This window comes from Hyaloscypha bicolor (assembly GCF_002865645.1).
Source record: "Hyaloscypha bicolor E unplaced genomic scaffold K444scaffold_168, whole genome shotgun sequence".
NCBI classification, from domain to species: Eukaryota; Fungi; Ascomycota; class Leotiomycetes; order Helotiales; family Hyaloscyphaceae; genus Hyaloscypha; species Hyaloscypha bicolor.
In genome coordinates, this window is record NW_020194670.1 from 45,586 (window position 1) to 62,618 (window position 17,033).

Genomic DNA, 17,033 nt, shown 5'->3' on the forward strand with positions numbered 1-17,033 from the left:
AAATTTAAAAAATAAAATATTATAATTTTAGAAAAGTATAATTCCGGAAGAGCTTAAAGATTCTAAAGCTTAAAAACTTTAAATATTTAATTAATTATAAAAAGAATAATTTTCTATAAAAAAGAAAGTTTTATAAAATAATTAAATAATTAGTAAAAAGAAAATCTTTCTTTTTTATAAAACCAAATTATAAATTAAAGTAATTATTATTTCTTTTTTTTTAATATAGTTTAATTAAACTTTAATGAAATTAAATATCTTTTTTTTATAAAACCGAATTATAAATAAAGAATTAATAATTATTCTTTTTTTAATATAAAATAATAGCTTTATTTATAAGAAATTAAATCCCTTCTTTATTTAATTTATATATATAAAATACTAGTATATTATTAATAAAATAATTAATATTTTAGAAATAAGAATTATAATATTATAATATTAATATATAATTCCTAAATTTATTATATTTAATAAAAACTAGTTATTAATTAAGCTATTTATAGAATATAAAATTATATAATTATATCTTATATTTTATATTTTATTATTTATATTTTATTTATTTTATTTATTTTATTTATTTTATTTATTTTATTTATTTTATTTATTTTATTTATTTTATTTATTTTATTTATTTTATTTATTTATTTTATTTATTTATTTATTTTAATTTTATTTATTTTATTTATTATTTATTTATTTTATTTTATTTATTTTATTTATTTTATTTATTTTATTTATTTTATTTATTTTATTTATTTTATTTTATTTATTTTATTATTTATTTATTTTATTTATTTTATTTATTTTATTTATTTATTATTTTATTTATTTTATTTATTTTATTTATTTTATTTATTTTATTTATTTTATTTTTTAAACTTATAATTTAAATTTCTTTTATATTACAAATATAAAATATAAGCTTATTCTTTTCTTTTATAAAGTAAGTTTATTTAAAATAAAAATTAAAAAGTACTTAATAAATATATATATCTTAATATAATAAATAAAAAGAAATAATATAAATTAAATAACTTTTAATATTTATCTCGAAACTTTTATAAATATAAAAGCAAGTTATTATAGTTATATACTTTATGGCTAATACGTGCTTTCTATATATAGTATACTAGGCTATATTAGGCTAGGCTAGTTTATATACTTATATGATATTTATATATATTTATATATTTTTCTTTCTTTAGTTTAGTATTATTAGAATAAAAGCCATTCTATTCTACTTTTCAAGCCCAGAGCCCGGCCTCGTAATACAAGTAGTATTAAAAATCATTTAATTTACTAAATAAAAGTAAATATAACTTTAATTCTTATAAAATAAATATCTTATAATTATATATTATATTTAATTATTAAGAAAATCTTATAAAAAATAAATATACTTCTTTTTTATCTTATAAAGCTATTTTAAAGAGTTTTAGAAATTATATTAAGATTTAATATAATTTTTCAAAGGTAGCAATTTTGGTATTTCTTGCTTTTTAGTAAATAAACGATTTTTAATACCGCCCGCCTTTATATAAGGCTTTAAAGCCTAAGCATGCTAGCTGTTTCTAATCGCTGTGCTATACCAGATGTTAGAACTGAGTATACGCTAGTACGCTGTAGTTTATATACTGGGTATATATATATAGTGCTTACCCCGCATAAGCTGGAAAATGAAGTCGTCAACCTTCACTGTTTGCAACACCAGACATCCTAGCACGCAACACCGCAACACGGGCATAGACATGTTATAAAAATCCCATTTACCCTCTTGCTTGCGAAAAGTCTTCAAGCAACAACACTTCATCTCAACTCCAATTGATGGCATCCCTACGAGGCTACGAGGCTACGATGATGTCCAACCCAGAGCCTCGTGGCAGGAAACGATCAGCTCAGGGCACAGAGAGCGCAATCGACCCTAAAAAGCCACGAGTGCTTCAAACCGAGACAGAGACTTCGACCTCAACAATTTGCTCTGAATGCGCCAAACTGGATTTTGACGAAATCTTCGCGAAGGTCGACAGGAATGGGGCCTCCTCCAGTGGTACCCTCGTAGCCTCTCTCGGCCAACGTCTGAAAGATTTTGAGGTCACTGGATGCCATCTATGTCAATTCCTATGGACTCAACGCGTTCCGAGATATAATGACGATCCCCAAGGCTACTATCTGTGGGCATACTCTAGCAATAGCCATCTCGACATGAGGAGTAACGTAGTCCCACCACCTATACGCCACACTTTAAAATCGTTTCTCATGGTTGAGTCGGCAAGCAATCGCCAGCGTCGACATTCATCTAAGACGACGATTTCTCAAAGTCTTTTAACATACCCGGCTACATCTTCCGCTCTGTCTGTTCGTTTCGCGCCCCTTCGAGAGACTACGACAGATGGTATTGGATTCGGAATCCATATATCCCAATGGGACTGTGGGGCCGTGTTGTCCCAAAAACTGTAGAGTTTTCTCTCTTGGGTGACTGGCTTAACATCTGTCGACGCCATCATACAGAGCCCTGCGATGACTCCAAGCAACAGCGATCTTTGACGAAGTTGAATGGGTTCCAACTGGTCGATTGTGAGCGTCAAATGGTTGTTCCAGCGACAGGTACTGTGAAATATTCTGCACTAAGCTATGTATGGGGCTCCCCAAAAAGTTTAGATTCTAAACCAAACGCAGAGAACTGGCCTCGTGTAGTGAGGGACGCAGTGCTAGTGACCAAGACCCTTGGATTAGGATATCTGTGGGTGGACAAGCACTGCATTAACCAAGAAGATAGCAAGCATAAGGACGAACAAATAGCCATGATGGATCAAATATACGAAAGAGCCAATGTCACGATCATTGCAGCAGCAGGCCAAGATGCTCATGCCGGCTTGCCTGGAGTGGGTAATATACCATCCGCCGAGAACAACCAAGGGCCAAGGTTGGAACGCAGCTTCTAGTCTCTACTATGCAACACCCTCGTCGTAGTATCATGCAATCGACATGGTTCACTCGTGGGTGGACTTACCAGGAGGCTATTCTCTCAAAGAGAAGATTATTTTTCACGGAGGAACAGGTTTACTTCGAATGTGACAACATGAGCTGTTATGAGTCTCTCTATATGCCTCTTCTGGAGTTCCATACCAAAACGAACGCTCGCTTCCAGCCCTTTCTCTGGCCGAGCCTTTTTGCTGGCAGACATTCTGGAGCCCACTTCAAGTCAACAGGATTATCGCCCCAGGAAGAGATCAAACGATTTGAGCAGCATATACGACTATATAGCTCTCCAAAGCTCACGTTTGATTCAGACATTTTGAATGCTTTCGGTGGAATTACGCGGCGATTCTATACAAATATTTCCGAATATTCCCGAAAATCGACACGGTCTTCGATCTACGGCCTTCAAGTTTCTGTGGAAAGTCGGGATGATATTATTCATTCTTTTCTGATCTCTCTCATGCCTTGGCGTCACCCCTGGAAGAACAGTCAGGGGCAAATATCTTCGCCCCGACGACGGGAAAAGCTACCTTCCTGGTCTTGGGTTGGATGGGAAGGTGAAGTTTTTTACGACCTACGTAACGCCTGGTACACGATACCGCGAGAAGAATTTACATTTTGCGCTGCAGTATATCTTGTCTCTCCTGACGAAAGCCATATCTGGGACCTCTACAGTCAAGAAGTAATTTCAGCAATAAGCGATCACAGAGGCCAGATTTCATCGGTGCTAAGGTTTCCTAAACCTCTTATTTTGGATGCATCGAAAATGGGATCAAGAACCGATGAATGGATCCAGGATTGGGTAAGCCATGATGGGTATACTCAAGCTTGGAACCCCCTCTCCTGTAACAAGATAGCGGTATCGAAAGGTATTAACAGCTTTTCCGAAGTATCTAGGCTTATCAACAGCTCTCCGTGGAAGTGTGTCTTCCTATTCAGAACAGAGTCATGGGCGGGAATGCTTGTCGAGAGCAGAACGGAGAAGCTTGGGAACGAATTGGTTGCGTCATTTTGCGAAATGTATATTCTCTTGATATTCCAAACTTACCAACCATAGAGTATTCAGGAGATATGGATATACACTAATGGAAAATGAACTGATTTATGTTGTATGCAATTTTGGCGCGCGACAGCGCGCCCTAGCCTATTAAGGTCCTGGTGTTAGTAGAGATAAGCTTTAGAACTCCCAGAATTAGCACGATGGCCAGTTCTAAATATAAATAATATGAAAACTATAGCCGATTCGTGAGGAGCCCAGAAGAGGATCCCCCTGAGTAAAATTCTGCTGACTTATTAACCTGCTTAGTATTCAGGGATGAGTTCAAGTCATAGCATCGACTGATTATAATTTGCTTACTATTTAATTCTACTATGCGAAAGTTGCCAACTCTATACGGCTATATTTAGGGAGACCAGGTCGACTCCCAGGGGTTTCTAGGGAACCCAAACAGGACCCTCCAAAAATACATCGTTTAATCTCAAGGCAGATTCTTCTCGCAAAATGGCGTGGTCTTGGATCTTTCCAAGGAGAATCTACCCTCGCTCCTCCTTTCAATTCTTTGATTTTTCATATACCTTTCTCCTATTAGACTACTTACGTGACAGCCTCCTAAGTCTGGCCTACAAAGCCCGCTACCTGACTCCCATATGACTACGGAGATCGCTGCATAAAGTATCGGGAATGCAAGGCATCTCGACCCTTGGTACACTGTAGGGTACGAATTCAGGGTAAGAGTTCGCTATAAGCCCCTATAAGTACAGGCAGTGCTCCCTAAATCGACGTTCAGAGGCGCTGTAAGACATTCGAAGGGTATAAATAGATCTTTCAGTGTAGAGCGCTATTAGTAGAGTAATTAGCTCTCGGACGATAGACAAGCAACTGTTATAGGCCTCCTTAGTAAAGACTCCCTCTCAAGTAGAGGGGAAAGCCTTGACAAGGTATAATAGCCATTGTCGAAGTGATACCTCCTGTTCGTCAATACGACCGATTGGTTAATAGGGAGCGCGATTGATCAATCGCTCGTATTGATTAACGGGAGTTATCAGAAGGCGTTCATGCTGCTTTTAGGGAAAGGGCCTAGAAATATAGCACCTTATAGCGAGTTTGCTACCTTAATCTGTACGCTGGAGAGCTTAAAAGTCTCCTCATGCCCTGTATTCCCGATACTTTATGCCGTTGTCTTCGGAGTCGACCTCGGCCGCCCCTTATCTCCACCCTGAAGCCGCTCTGCACAATTCCATCCCTCTGCAACAAGTGCCAGTCAATCTTCAACCATTGGTACGACCGTAATCACTGCAAAAAATGGAGGCTAGATCCTTTGTATCACACCATCTCCGGTCTTTACCGTCTTTATGACTCGGCTCATGGCGATTATCACGTTTGCGATCTGCTGTTTAGGGGAATTGCGGAAAACAAGCTTCGTGAAATCTTGTCAAAATGGCGAGATGAAGAGGTAGTTGTGGAGGTACGAGAGTGGGTTGGTGAAAATGGACATTTCGCTATTGAACTTATTTGGAGATCTTCATCAGGCAAAAGAGCAGGATATATGGAACTTGCTAGAGCCTACGTTATGTAACCTGTGTAGCATTTATAGAGAACACTCCTAAATTGGTATCGGAGACAGACATAAATGATGATGTAGGAATTATTACAAGAAGTACCGATAGCGCGGAAAGTTGACTCTTGTAAACAATTAGCTTCATGGATGCCGGTCAAGCCATCCGAACTGCCCTGCTCATTACATGAATCGGATAGTGCCCACTCGTCTCGTCGCGGTAGGCTCAACAAACGTTGAGCTACATCTCACTCTGACAACTGCATTCATATCGTAAAGCAGGCCGTTCCGCCACGGACTCAGCGAGCCCTTCTCTGACTCTATCAGCACGTGAAGAACACTTAATCCCTTGCTCGAAGATCGTCCCTTCGCCTTGTGCGATAGTCGCTCAGTCGACCCTGAGGACCTGGTTACTGTGGATCGAATCGGCCCAAAACCCGGTGGAAGAGGTTTATTGATATATTCAGTCAAGCGGTTACCATCACAACGCTAGTGTATCACCAGAAGCTCGAAATTGGTTATCCTTCCAATCGTAATTTACTCAAAGCATCCATTTTCCAATTCAGACTTCATGCACATGCTCCACTGTGCTGGCACTTGTCTTCTTTTCCGGCATCGGTAGCGTGGTACCCACATAAGAGTTCTCACCATCAAACAGAATCGCAATTTCCTCCAAAGTTGGACCTTTAGTCTCGACATAGAAGAAGTAAATAACCAGACATTCAATCACCAATACAGCAATGTACACGAAGTAAAACTTCCACTGCAGGACCTCCAATCCAATTGGGTTCACATACTGGTTGAACACACAACTCAGTGCGGTGAACGCGAAGCACAGAGTTAACCCCTTTGCACGGATGTGGTAAGGTAGAATCTCAACAGTGTATGAGACCGTAAGTCCTGGCCAAGCGGCTCCAGCTGTTCCATAAAACAGGAAGATCACGGCGAGGACTGCTGATCCAGCCCCAGTGCTACCAGTTTTGGCGTACACCGCGCTACATGTGGTCCAGATCGTGAAGGAGATGAGCATGCCAAGCCCGGCGAACAGGAAGAGAACACGACGTCCAACTCGGTCGACGAGGAATGCACAGTTCAGTAAGATCAACCAGCACCAGATTGTAAGGCCGCCATTGATTATCGCTTGCTTCTTCGGTCTGTAAGAGGTCAGTATGCATGAAAGAAGGTTTAGCTGGCGTGCTCACTCGGTGATTCCAATAGTTTTCAGGATCGATGACAGATAATAGGAGACGAGGCCGTTTCCTGAGCATTGGGAGAATATGGCGGTTACAATTATGAGGAAACACCTCTTCCGATTGCCTGGAGTTCGTACCAGTTCAAGCCAACCAGTGCTCGACGAAGCTTCCTTTTCCAAGTGCAGGGTTTCACGGATTTCTGAAAATTCCCACTTGACGGACTCATCCGATTCGTCTCCATTTGCGTGATATTTCGTCAAGATCTTCAGCGCTTCATCGTCGCGTCCTTTGCTGATCAACCATCGTGGTGATTCGGGGATGAAGAATATTGCAAGAAGTTGGATACCAGGCATCAGGCATTGAAGTCCTGTTGGAAGACGCCATTGAATATCTCCCGTGAGCGTCGTTAAAGTTCCATATGTAGTCCACGCTGCAATGATCGCACCAAGATACCAAAGCGTGTTGTATATCGTCGTCACTTTGCCTCGATGCTGGGGATGCGCGATCTCAGTGATGAGGAGTGGGCAGCATCCGTTGCTGATATTAGCACCGAATCCGATGAAGAATCTTCCGGCGAGGTACATCGCCTCTGGGTGCGATGATGGAGGGAATGACTGGATGAGTGAGCCCATGATGATGAAGGCACAGCCGATTGCTGTGCCCATTCTCCGCCCGAGTATGTCCGCAATATAGGGGGCGAATAGGAGGACGGCAAGCCCACCAAAACCTGGCATGGCGCCAAAGATGCCCAGTCGAGATCCTACAGGATAGGAGAAATCTACGCTCTCCGTTAGTCGCCCTCGAGTTTCAAGGCGAGTGTACCGTACATTCTTGCCATGAAGTCATGGTTTGTAGTCCGTTCAGAACACTTCCATCGTAACCAAGCGTTGTTGAACCAAGGAAAAGGAAAGTCATCATGAAGTAAAGTTGTCGAAGAAGTGGCTGCTTCCACCAAGGAATCTCCGTTGCCATTGGATGGTTGACGGGAGTCTCATCTTGAAAGGCTTTTGTGCCAAGTTTCTCTGAATCAGTCGACGGCATTTCTTCTGCTGTAATTAATGGAAGACAGAAAATTAAGATCAAAATTCAAGAAGAGATGGATGATGTTGATCCTTGCTTTCCATGATGGATATCGACAAGATATATAGCAAAATTGATTTTGGGCTGACATTCGAATCGTAGCGGGATCGTGAAAGCGTCCCTTGCAGATATTGGTTCTCGAAGATCCTGGGGGAGATTCTAGAGACGGGGCTTTTCGGACAGACATGACATCCGAAGTGTTTCCCTCAAATCTGGGGCACAGCGTGGTGCGGGGTGGAAGGACGGCATTTAGAGTTGCACCAATCCCAATTGCAATGGATATGTCAATATCCGAAGATATTGCGAGGGAGTTTTGAACCGCCAAAGCCCGATCCGCAAAATAGAAAGCCCTTGGGCGTTGACTAGTCGCTTTCATCGCATGGTGGCGTCTGCCGGTTTAGTCCGCCTTGCCGAGGAGCGTGACCATACGAAGATTGTGGAGTGGATTCGCCGCACTAGGCGCTCTTTTACAAAGATCTCTCGGGACTACCCCGCTTCCGAAGAACAGCATCTTGAATGTGTCTTCCACCATATAATCTTTCACACATCCGAGCTTTTCCCCAACCTTCAAGATGACCCTCAAGATGATATTGTCTACGCCACACTAGCTGTTTTCGATGGATAACCAGACCGAGCCGGCAACAAAGGAGATCCGCCGACGAACTAAACAAGCCTGCGATGCTTGCCGCAGTCGGAAAACAAAGATGAGTCATCCAATTCATCCTTAAACATTCTGTCTAACTTCGTTCTAGTGCTTCTGGGATGGGGCGACGTGCCGCTCATGTCTTGAACTGGAAATACCATGCACTCAGGAAAGACCGAGGAGAAGGAGGGGTCCAGTGAATCGGTCCGGGTTTTCCAGTTCTTAGCATAGCCTTTTTATACTAACAGTTCTCAAAGCTACGTCGAGGCTCAGAAGCAACTTGCCAGTCCCGTCAACTCATCAATTCTATCTCTAAGCATCTATTCGACTTCGCCAAGTGAGCCAATTAACAATGTTCTCGAGAAACTGGGTCCATCCTCCCTGATAAAACAGATTATTGATGACTGGTTCGAACTCATCCATTCCGTTGCGCCGATATTACACCGTGGGCACTTTCTGGAGCGCCTCGAAAATGGAGATGCCAAGCGAGATTTCGGGTTTTGCGGGCTTGTAGTGTCTCTTTGCGCAGCTACAGTTGTGAGTTTGAAGAGGAGGAGTTCTGCTCAATACGGGTCAATCACTATTGAACGATGCCTTGAAGCTATTAAGGAAAACCAACTCCTTGAAAGCAAGAATAGCTTCAGCCTTGAGTGGTGCCAGACGAAGTATAATTTAGGCATTGCATTAGGCGCAGGGAGAGGGCTAGACGACCCATCAGGCTTTCGTTTCATGAGTGAAGCAGCTATGGGAGTCAAGTATCTCCTCTACTACGAGCTTCCCGCTATGTCTTTGGTATCTCAACAACTGCTAAAACGTCTTTTTTGGTTGATATTTTCTGGGCTTTGGTGAGACTTCCTACTACCCACTCCAAGATTCGATGTCAGCTTACAATATCCTAGCAGTGTAGAGATGTTCGGAAGACCATGCATTGGCTTACTCACCCCTCAAGACAACATCCAAGCATTGCGACCGTTAGATATGACTGATCGGGATCTGGACCTGAATCGCGTCTCTCCTGGGGAACGGTGGCATGGCGATACCATGTCTTACGTACCTGGTTTGAACCACCTTTCAAACCTCTTCCTACTCTGGCGCTCGAGTCAGCAACTTCCCAACAACAACATCAGCGGTCTTCAAGAACACATCGCTTTAGTCCAACGTGCACTCGACGAGTTGCCAGCTGAGCTTTGCTGGCGAGGAGGACTTTCCCGTCCACCTCGCAGTAATTTCGGCACCGATGTGCAGGTAGCGAATCTGTACATCACGCAACTTCATATCCGATCCAATCTTTTGGAACAATTAGAACTCCTAGCGAAAGGCCAATCGGATCTCACTGCCTCCCAAAATATACTTTCGCAGCGTCAAAGCATTGTCGAGGATTTGCTGGAAATCCTCTCCCATATGCCACGAGAAACATTGGAGGCTAACGGTCACAGCTTGGTTCCCAAGATCAGGGACATTGGTGCCGCCTTGCTGGACGAAGTCAGAATGACCGATGGCTCACAACTAGCGAACGAACAAGCTAGAACGGATTTGAGAAGACTATTGGAGAAGCTGGAGAAGTTGGACTTCAGGCCCGAGTTCAGTCGCTCGGGGCTGGGAAGCTAATGAAATGTCTTTTGCGCTCTATTTAAACAACAATTCTACATTTCAAAAGTCACTTTCATCTTCTGCAATGCTATATGCAGTACATTCAGCGATCATCGTTCTCGATGGAATCGTGACAGCAATGGGGAATCCGCCATAATCAGGATCCTCGTTCGGCATGATATAGAAGCTTCCGCTTCTCGTCTCATCACCATTCATAACTCGAGCCGTATGCAAGTTGCCATTCACATCCACAGTTTTCTCTTCGGAGTACAAGATCCCAGTAAAGCTCGACTTAGGGTTCGTACTCTTAAACGTAACTTGAAAGCCCCAACCAATCAGCAGGAATTTTCCATTGCCTTGATGTATCACCATTCCCGCACCCGGCCCAGCCTCGCCAAAAACAAATGCTCGATCTACCGTTAACTGGAAGTCACCGAACGTTCGCACCCAAGGGCTTTCAAGCTTGGGCTCTGGGAGCTCATCAAAAAAGAATCCCATGATGTCTTCCGGCCGGTTGGCTTGCGCCTCCAGCACGATATCACTCACGGAACTCAAGAGACCGTAATGTTTGGTAATGGGACTAATACTGGATTCCAGAGAATCAACTCCGAATGGAGAGCAGCCGATGCTCAAGTATGTTCCATATGCAAGCCAAACTCTTCTCGCACCTCGCTCATCTCTCCGTTGCTCGGGTATAAACAGCGGTTGGTCTTGATGTCGGTACCACTTACACACTTCCTCGTACTCGTGAAAGTATAGATCTGGGGCGATGAAATCCAGTGCTGGCGCATTGAGCTTCCATATATCCATGGTGTGGGGGACTGCTCCTCCAGAAGGATAGATTCCAGCCTTCGCACCTCCACCCACCACCACTGGTACGTCTTGGAGGTCGAGAACACTTGGATCATCGAAGTTGAGCCAGACATTGGTGTAGAGCGGAATTGGATACTCCGCTTTCCCAGCGGCGGAGACGTGCCCAATATATCGCGAGAATGCATCTGCCATGAACATTTCCTCCGCATCAACACCCTTCCCGAACGCCTCTTCCCATGTTGCCACTCCAGTGGTGAGTGCCTGGAAATTCGGAAATCTCTTTCGGAATAGCGAGTGAACGCTGGATTCGTATTGGCTCTTCAAATGTGAGACGACAGCCTCTGGGACCGGTTTCTTGAAAAGTTCGCTCGCAAGCCTCGACCGATCCCTCGAATCTCCGAGCAATCCTGTCTCATTTTCCACTTGTACCATGAGCACAGTGTTTTCCTTCCCATCAAATTCCTTCAAGTGTCGCATCAAAGCCGCAAAAGCTTTCGCGTCCGCCTTCCAGCCCTCCTCACAAAACGGCGACACCAGCTCCAGCGTCTTCATAACGCCCCCAGCTTCAAGTGTATGCACGCGAGGAAATCTCTTCGTATCTTGTTTCACCCACGCCGGGGCATAGGTACTAAGGGCGTTCTTAAAACTACCGAACCAAAGCAGAACGAGATGCATATCAAACTTCCTCGCATCTAAGATCACACCATCAAGTTGAGAGAAGTTGAATTGGCCTTCGGCGGGCTCAATCATTTCCCAGGTTACGGAACCGAGAAGCGTGTTGATGTTGGTTGCTTTCATGTTCGGCCATACGGTACTCATATATGCCGCGTCGCTGAGGGAGGAGTTGTGGAGCTCGCCGGCTAGTATGAGGAAAGGCTTGCCGTGGACTACTAGTTGGCTTGACGTCTTCGTTTTGCGGAGGTAGGGGATCTGAGTATGGACACTGTTGAAGTTTTGGTAGGAAATTGAGAGAATCTCCGTGGAGGGATCCTGTCGCGAAACCATTTTGGCTTCTTCAAATAGTTTGCGATAATTTTCTAGGAAGATCGCTCGAAGCTGAAATAATGTACAGACTGTCAAAGTTGAAAGATAAGTGCTTAATGTGCAAAAAGTGAAGGCGCAAAGCAATACTTTTAAGTCTTCTTCTAGCCTTGCTGGATACTAGAGTACATATTTTTACGATGGGAAACCATTTTGTCGGCCCGACATAAGAGAAAACAGTGGGGGCCAATTGTTGCGTTCCGCATATACTTCGGATGTGGAAAACGCAGGGCAGAGGCCTCATCCGAGCAAATAAGAACTTCACCCGCGATACTGGCTGGGCTTGGGCCGAAGATCAAGCGGAGATAATCGCAAAGCATTACGCAAAAATATATATTATGCAATGATTCATGGTGGCTCCATGTCTCATTTCGGATGAAATCCTTGATCTGTTCTGTTGTGGCGATATCCGATCCTGGTTGCTCTTCGACGAAGCGGCCTTGGCAAAGTTTTTCTCGTGGCTCCAATGTTTTGTGTCTGCAATGGCATTTGCTGTGTATCCTTGGAATTACCCGGGGAAGATGGTGGGCCCGCCGAACATAAAAGTATCTCGTTCATCGACAGAAACCGGAGATTTCAGAAGGGCAGGGGCGGGAAGGAGAGTTGTAGCATAAGGTCATTTCTTAGTTGAGTGGCTCATGAATCCAGCATACAGGGTCATCTGGTGTAGAAAGCCAAGTGCACTGTTCGAGCAAAGAAAAGTCAGTGTCGAACCTAACTACGGCGCTGATTTCGTAGTGGTCTGAAATGCTGGCTCCGACTCGCGGAAGGTCTACAACAACCGGAATATTGAACTTTCAAATCAATTTTCGGGCTAACATCACTCACCTTCAATGTCCGGGGTGCGTTGAAGGCACCAGCGGATATTATGACTTCCTTAGTCGTATTGGCAGCATCTGGAGCTCCCTTCGTGCTTCCCGAACGCGCATCGTCGGAATATGGGCTTTCTCCGTCAAGGAAATCAACCCCAATTGCTCTTGGGTTGCTTACGAGGGTGGCCTTGCTGAATCGTATCTTGGTTACGAGGGCGTGAGTTCGGATGTCCAGATGATATTTCTTAGTGCCGTTGGGGAAAGCTGCGTTTTGCCGTCGCGAGAATTGACGCCAAGTACCATCGCCGTCGATACTCGAAGTCACCAAAGCTCTGGATGGGACAGTGTGTCAAAGGATTATTCAAGTTATTCAAGTTATTCATGAATATTCATGAATAACTTGAATAAAATATGAATAAAATAAGAGTAACGGGTTTTATACTTGACTAAAATAAGAGTAATGGCCATTATTCTATTTTACTCTATTCATTTGACACACTGGGATGGGACGTGGTATCCGTACTGAGTGCTGTGATGCAGCGGGAACATGACGGCAGGAGTGCCTGTTCTGCGCTGAATGTGATCCCAAGTGGCGCGTGCACAATCCAGTCAAAAAAGGAGGGTTCCGTTGAATTCCGCAAATGGAAACCAGATTTATAGGAGCATCATTTCCGGTTTCATGTCCATGGTCGACAGAAAGGTGCGTTTCTTAGCAGATTCGTGACATATCAAGCATATTCCCACTCAGGAGCCGCTTGCTTCTTCCCAATGCTCGAAGGCCAGAATAGAAGAAAAAGCTTGAAATTGTTCTGAAGGACCATAGTGGACTACCTCCGTCGGTCTGTTTTCATTTGAGATAGAATTCAAAGAGGAGAGAGGAGTAGTCGATTCAATTCCATCCACTATCTCAACCCCAACACGTTCTTCTCTATGATCTTCATACCATCTCGAACAGCAGGAGAGAAGTGCTTCCTCAGCATCTCCCCCTCCCAGACTGTTGCAGCAAATGGGTTGCTACCCTCGACCTCACCTCCCAATGCATGAAACACCCCGTCTCCTCTTCTCTCCTCCGTATTCCATAAGGCAGCAATCTTCTTCTTGTGCGTCTTCGTAATTCTTCCTAGTAACCCGATCATTGCGATGCAAGACTTTTCTGGCAAATGCAACGAGCTCGTCATAAGCTGTTTCGTGAAAGCAGCAATTCGTAACGGTGGAACAGCCCTTGCTGCAAGCGGTGGGGCCAGGACCGAGGACAGAGAACGCAGAAGGAGTACAGTGGTTGTCTGGATATTGACTTTATTGTTGGTGGAGGCGGGACTGTTTGGATCGGGGAGATGGAGAGATTTGGCGCTCAATTCGATATCAGGGTTAAGGGACAGGGCATGCAAGGTTCGGTACAGATGCGTAATAAAGAAGCTGAGGTCGAGGCTGAGTGTTGCTTGTGCTTTGGCTGCATCTTGACCTTCCAGGAGGGCAAATGCTGTGATAATGCAGAGAAGGGCTTCACGTGTTAGATTTCGGGTCGTTTCGTCATCCTTCTCCTGCTGCTCTTCGATATCGTCGCCCGTCTCAGCATGGCCAATGAGATCCTTCAACGCTTCAAGTAGATCCCCAAAGAAGTCTTGATTGATGAGATGCGCATAACGAGCCAACCCTTCCAGAACAGCCCCCATGAGATTTGGCGATCGCATCTTCAAGATCCGGAAATACGTCACGAACACCAGCTTCAGAGTTTCGGCTTGCATGCGATCCTTCTCCTCGTTGCTGACTGTCGCATCTGCTTGCTTCATTTCCTTCTCTATAACTCTTCGCTCCTTCATCAACTTCCTCTCTTTCTTGGTTCGGAAAACCCTCTTTTCTTTCAACTTCCTCCCCTCAAATCCACCATCACCATTGCCCGGCTTGTCAATATGATTCGTCGAAGCTTTCCACGAGAATTCTGAAAGTAGGCGTAGATGTAGAAAAGTGTTAAGGACACTTTCATCAATCCGGTACCCTCGAGCCTTCATCATCTTCGTCAGAATCGACACGGCGTCGAGTGATGGTGTTCCATCGTCGTCATTCTGAAACAGGGTTTCAATTGTCTCCCGGCATCTGACGAAATCCGCATCCACTTTTCGATTGCTCAGTTTCCCAACCAGGATCTTTAACAAATCCCCTCGAAAGTTGAAATGCGGTACTGCTGTCAAAAGAGCACAAGCACAGGATATGGCAACACTCCCCAGACTAGGTCCTCCGTCCCTAGACAGGCCTCCTTTTCCAGACTGTGCAAGCTTGGCCAGCTCTCGAATATATATCTGGTACCCTCCCACCAACGCCTGCTCATACGCTCGAAGCTTTCGCACCTCTTTCGAAACCTTAACCTCCATATCTTCTTCGGAAAGCGGTCGTATTCGATAACCAGGTATGACATCCTTGTAGATCGCCAGTTGTGTTGCAAGCGCCAATTTCTTGATGGTTGTGTTCTCCCATTGTCCGAATTGTGCCAATGTCTTGAAAGCGCCAACATTCTCTTCCGGATCCTCATTCAACATCAAGGCAATTCGAGCCATTTCCTCCTGTGCTTGCAAGATCTGCTGCCGCATGGAAACTTTTGGATTCTTTACGACCTCTACTTCAACCGCCTCCTCTGATTCCTCTGCACCGAGCCATTCCAAATCACTCTCGTCGTCTCGAGCCTCTTCAAAGAAATCAACTTGTTGAATGAGTCCATCGGATGTCTTGATCGGCAATCTTGTGCTCTCCTTCTCTTTCTTGCTCCCCTTCCTTGGTCTCGACTCGTAGTCCTGCTCTAGATTCCAGCCCGAGGCTTGTTTGAAGAAGGCGTTCGTCTTCGTTTCGTGCTCGAGGGTGGAAGGCGAGGAGTCGTCTCCATCTGCCACAGGAGGTGTAAGCCTTCGTCGCTTGACTGCTGGTATTCTGGCCATGTTTGGTGTGATGATGGTGGACAAGACCCGGATGATCGTCGCCGATGTTGAGAATTCGTGAATGCGGCCGCATCCAAAAAAAAAAAGTTGCTCGGAAAAACTTCCCGCCGAAACTCATCTTGATCGAACCTCGTCGCAACAAGAGCACCACATCAGCAACACCAAAATGCGCCCTCTCACCGAGACAGAGACCCAGGCGTTGTTTACGAAGTTGGCAAACTATACGGGGAACTCGTTGAAGAATCTCATAGCGCCTCTGGACAATTCTCCCAACAGCGACCGATACGTCTTCCGAATCCAAAATTCTCGATGCTACTACGTCCGACTGTCTCTGGCAAACCTGGCAACCTCGATATCGAGGGATAAGCTGCTGTCTCTGGGAACATGTTTAGGTATCTCCAGTCTCCTCGTCGTTGCACCTCAAGCTCTAATAGCTCCCAGGCAAGTTCACCAAGACAGGTAAATTCCGCCTGCACATCACCGCGCTTCCTCACCTCGCCGAACACGCACGATACAAAATATGGGTCAAGGCAAATGGCGAGATGCCATTCCTCTATGGAGGGCATATTGTAAAGGCACACGTCGGGCGGTGGTCCGAGGATTGTGCCGAGCATCAAGGAGTCATTGTCTACAGCATGAATGATACACCTCTGGGCTTTGGGGTTACGGCTAGGAGCACACAGGAGGCACGGAGATTAGATCCAACCGGTATTACGTGCTTCAGACAGGCAGATTGTGGAGAGTACCTGAGGGATGAGGATAGTCTGTTTGCAACCAACTGATGGGATGTTGGCGAAGAAGACTGACGACCCTTGTTGGCACGGCTGGCGTTGGGGAAAAGAACATGACGTTTATTGGCATATGGAATCGATTTCTCTTGTTCGTTTAATGCTACAAGACTCCCAAGATCTGTTTTGTTGTGAGGGGAGTTTGGCGGGAGAATATTCATGACTCCCAAATAGGACTTCGTAAATACCGCAATTGAGAGCTCCCTGATACCTGAAAGACACCCTAACGTAGGAACGTATCACTACGTCTCTCAGTCCACCGAACCATCCATCCCTAGTCCTGACCAATTCTCCGTTGAAGGGAGAATGGCTTACACGTGACCTTCAAGGATCGGGAAAACGTTTTCCCAGGCCGAAATAATTTTATGAAGAGGGTCCAAGGCTCCAGGCATCCCTTTTGACGACCTCAACTTCAACGACATGCATGGAGTTCCACCACAATGGAGACGAATTCACGATAATACTGCGAATCTTTCACGATGCTACGACCTAAATCTCCAGCGTGCCTCCTCTGCTCCTTCAGAGCAGCGCGAAGAGCACCACGGTCCTTTCTTCAATGGCCAAGCCAACAGACCATGTCCCTAAACATGAAGTTCCACCCTTTGA

The 17,033-nt window shown here is 44.6% G+C and overlaps 7 protein-coding genes across 7 annotated transcripts; 4 read left to right on the top strand and 3 right to left on the bottom strand.

The window, feature by feature from the left end:
* Positions 1–2,426: 2,426 nt before the first annotated feature.
* Positions 2,427–3,305, top strand: K444DRAFT_647166 (HET-domain-containing protein; the record flags this gene model as incomplete). Its single annotated transcript, XM_024885299.1, has 3 exons — positions 2,427–2,888; positions 2,930–3,077; positions 3,271–3,305. The coding sequence occupies 3 exons, from the start codon at positions 2,427–2,429 to the stop codon at positions 3,303–3,305; spliced, it is 645 nt and encodes a 214-aa protein (XP_024729531.1).
* Positions 3,306–6,042: 2,737 nt separating this feature from the next.
* K444DRAFT_572831 (general substrate transporter) lies at positions 6,043–7,756 on the bottom strand. The gene is made up of 3 exons (XM_024877372.1): positions 7,561–7,756; positions 6,743–7,511; positions 6,043–6,694 (listed from the first exon to the last, which is right to left on the bottom strand). Exons 1-3 carry the CDS (start codon positions 7,703–7,705, stop codon positions 6,103–6,105), a joined length of 1,506 nt encoding a protein of 501 aa, XP_024729532.1. The 5' UTR covers positions 7,706–7,756; the 3' UTR covers positions 6,043–6,102.
* A 1,057-nt stretch (positions 7,757–8,813) lies between these two features.
* Positions 8,814–10,064, top strand: K444DRAFT_543103 (uncharacterized protein; the record flags this gene model as incomplete). The annotated part of the gene is made up of 2 exons (XM_024875939.1): positions 8,814–9,301; positions 9,356–10,064. Coding segments are annotated over 2 exons (1,197 nt in total), but the record flags the coding sequence as incomplete, so codon positions are not given.
* A 42-nt stretch (positions 10,065–10,106) lies between these two features.
* K444DRAFT_543080 (glycoside hydrolase family 35 protein) lies at positions 10,107–11,864 on the bottom strand (the record flags this gene model as incomplete). The annotated part of the gene is made up of 1 exon (XM_024875937.1): positions 10,107–11,864. One exon carries the CDS (start codon positions 11,862–11,864, stop codon positions 10,107–10,109), a length of 1,758 nt encoding a protein of 585 aa, XP_024729534.1.
* A 681-nt stretch (positions 11,865–12,545) lies between these two features.
* Positions 12,546–13,356, top strand: K444DRAFT_201897 (uncharacterized protein). Its single transcript, XM_024871002.1, has one exon. The coding sequence runs from the start codon at positions 12,648–12,650 to the stop codon at positions 13,095–13,097; it is 450 nt and encodes a 149-aa protein (XP_024729535.1). The 5' UTR covers positions 12,546–12,647; the 3' UTR covers positions 13,098–13,356.
* A 258-nt stretch (positions 13,357–13,614) lies between these two features.
* On the bottom strand, positions 13,615–15,639 carry K444DRAFT_543075 (putative nucleolar complex-associated protein 3; the record flags this gene model as incomplete). Its single annotated transcript, XM_024875936.1, has 1 exon — positions 13,615–15,639. The coding sequence occupies one exon, from the start codon at positions 15,637–15,639 to the stop codon at positions 13,615–13,617; it is 2,025 nt and encodes a 674-aa protein (XP_024729536.1).
* A 132-nt stretch (positions 15,640–15,771) lies between these two features.
* K444DRAFT_619840 (60S ribosome subunit biogenesis protein NIP7) lies at positions 15,772–16,667 on the top strand. The gene is made up of 2 exons (XM_024881587.1): positions 15,772–16,031; positions 16,081–16,667. The coding sequence occupies exons 1-2, from the start codon at positions 15,806–15,808 to the stop codon at positions 16,419–16,421; spliced, it is 567 nt and encodes a 188-aa protein (XP_024729537.1). The 5' UTR covers positions 15,772–15,805; the 3' UTR covers positions 16,422–16,667.
* Positions 16,668–17,033: the final 366 nt, after the last annotated feature.

Bases quoted from the DNA above. Each gene is read 5' to 3' on its own strand.
- K444DRAFT_619840 (XM_024881587.1), top strand. From the start codon at position 15,806: ATGCGCCCTCTCACCGAGACAGAGACCCAGGCGTTGTTTACGAAGTTG. The intron at 16,032-16,080 runs GTATCTCCAGTC...AATAGCTCCCAG, and splicing joins GTCTCTGGGAACATGTTTAG to GCAAGTTCACCAAGACAGGT.
- K444DRAFT_572831 (XM_024877372.1), bottom strand. From the start codon at position 7,705: ATGGCAACGGAGATTCCTTGGTGGAAGCAGCCACTTCTTCGACAACTT. The intron at 7,512-7,560 runs GTACGGTACACT...CGGAGAGCGTAG, and splicing joins CATGACTTCATGGCAAGAAT to ATTTCTCCTATCCTGTAGGA. The intron at 6,695-6,742 runs GTGAGCACGCCA...GACCTCTTACAG, and splicing joins AAAACTATTGGAATCACCGA to ACCGAAGAAGCAAGCGATAA.
- K444DRAFT_201897 (XM_024871002.1), top strand. From the start codon at position 12,648: ATGCTGGCTCCGACTCGCGGAAGGTCTACAACAACCGGAATATTGAAC.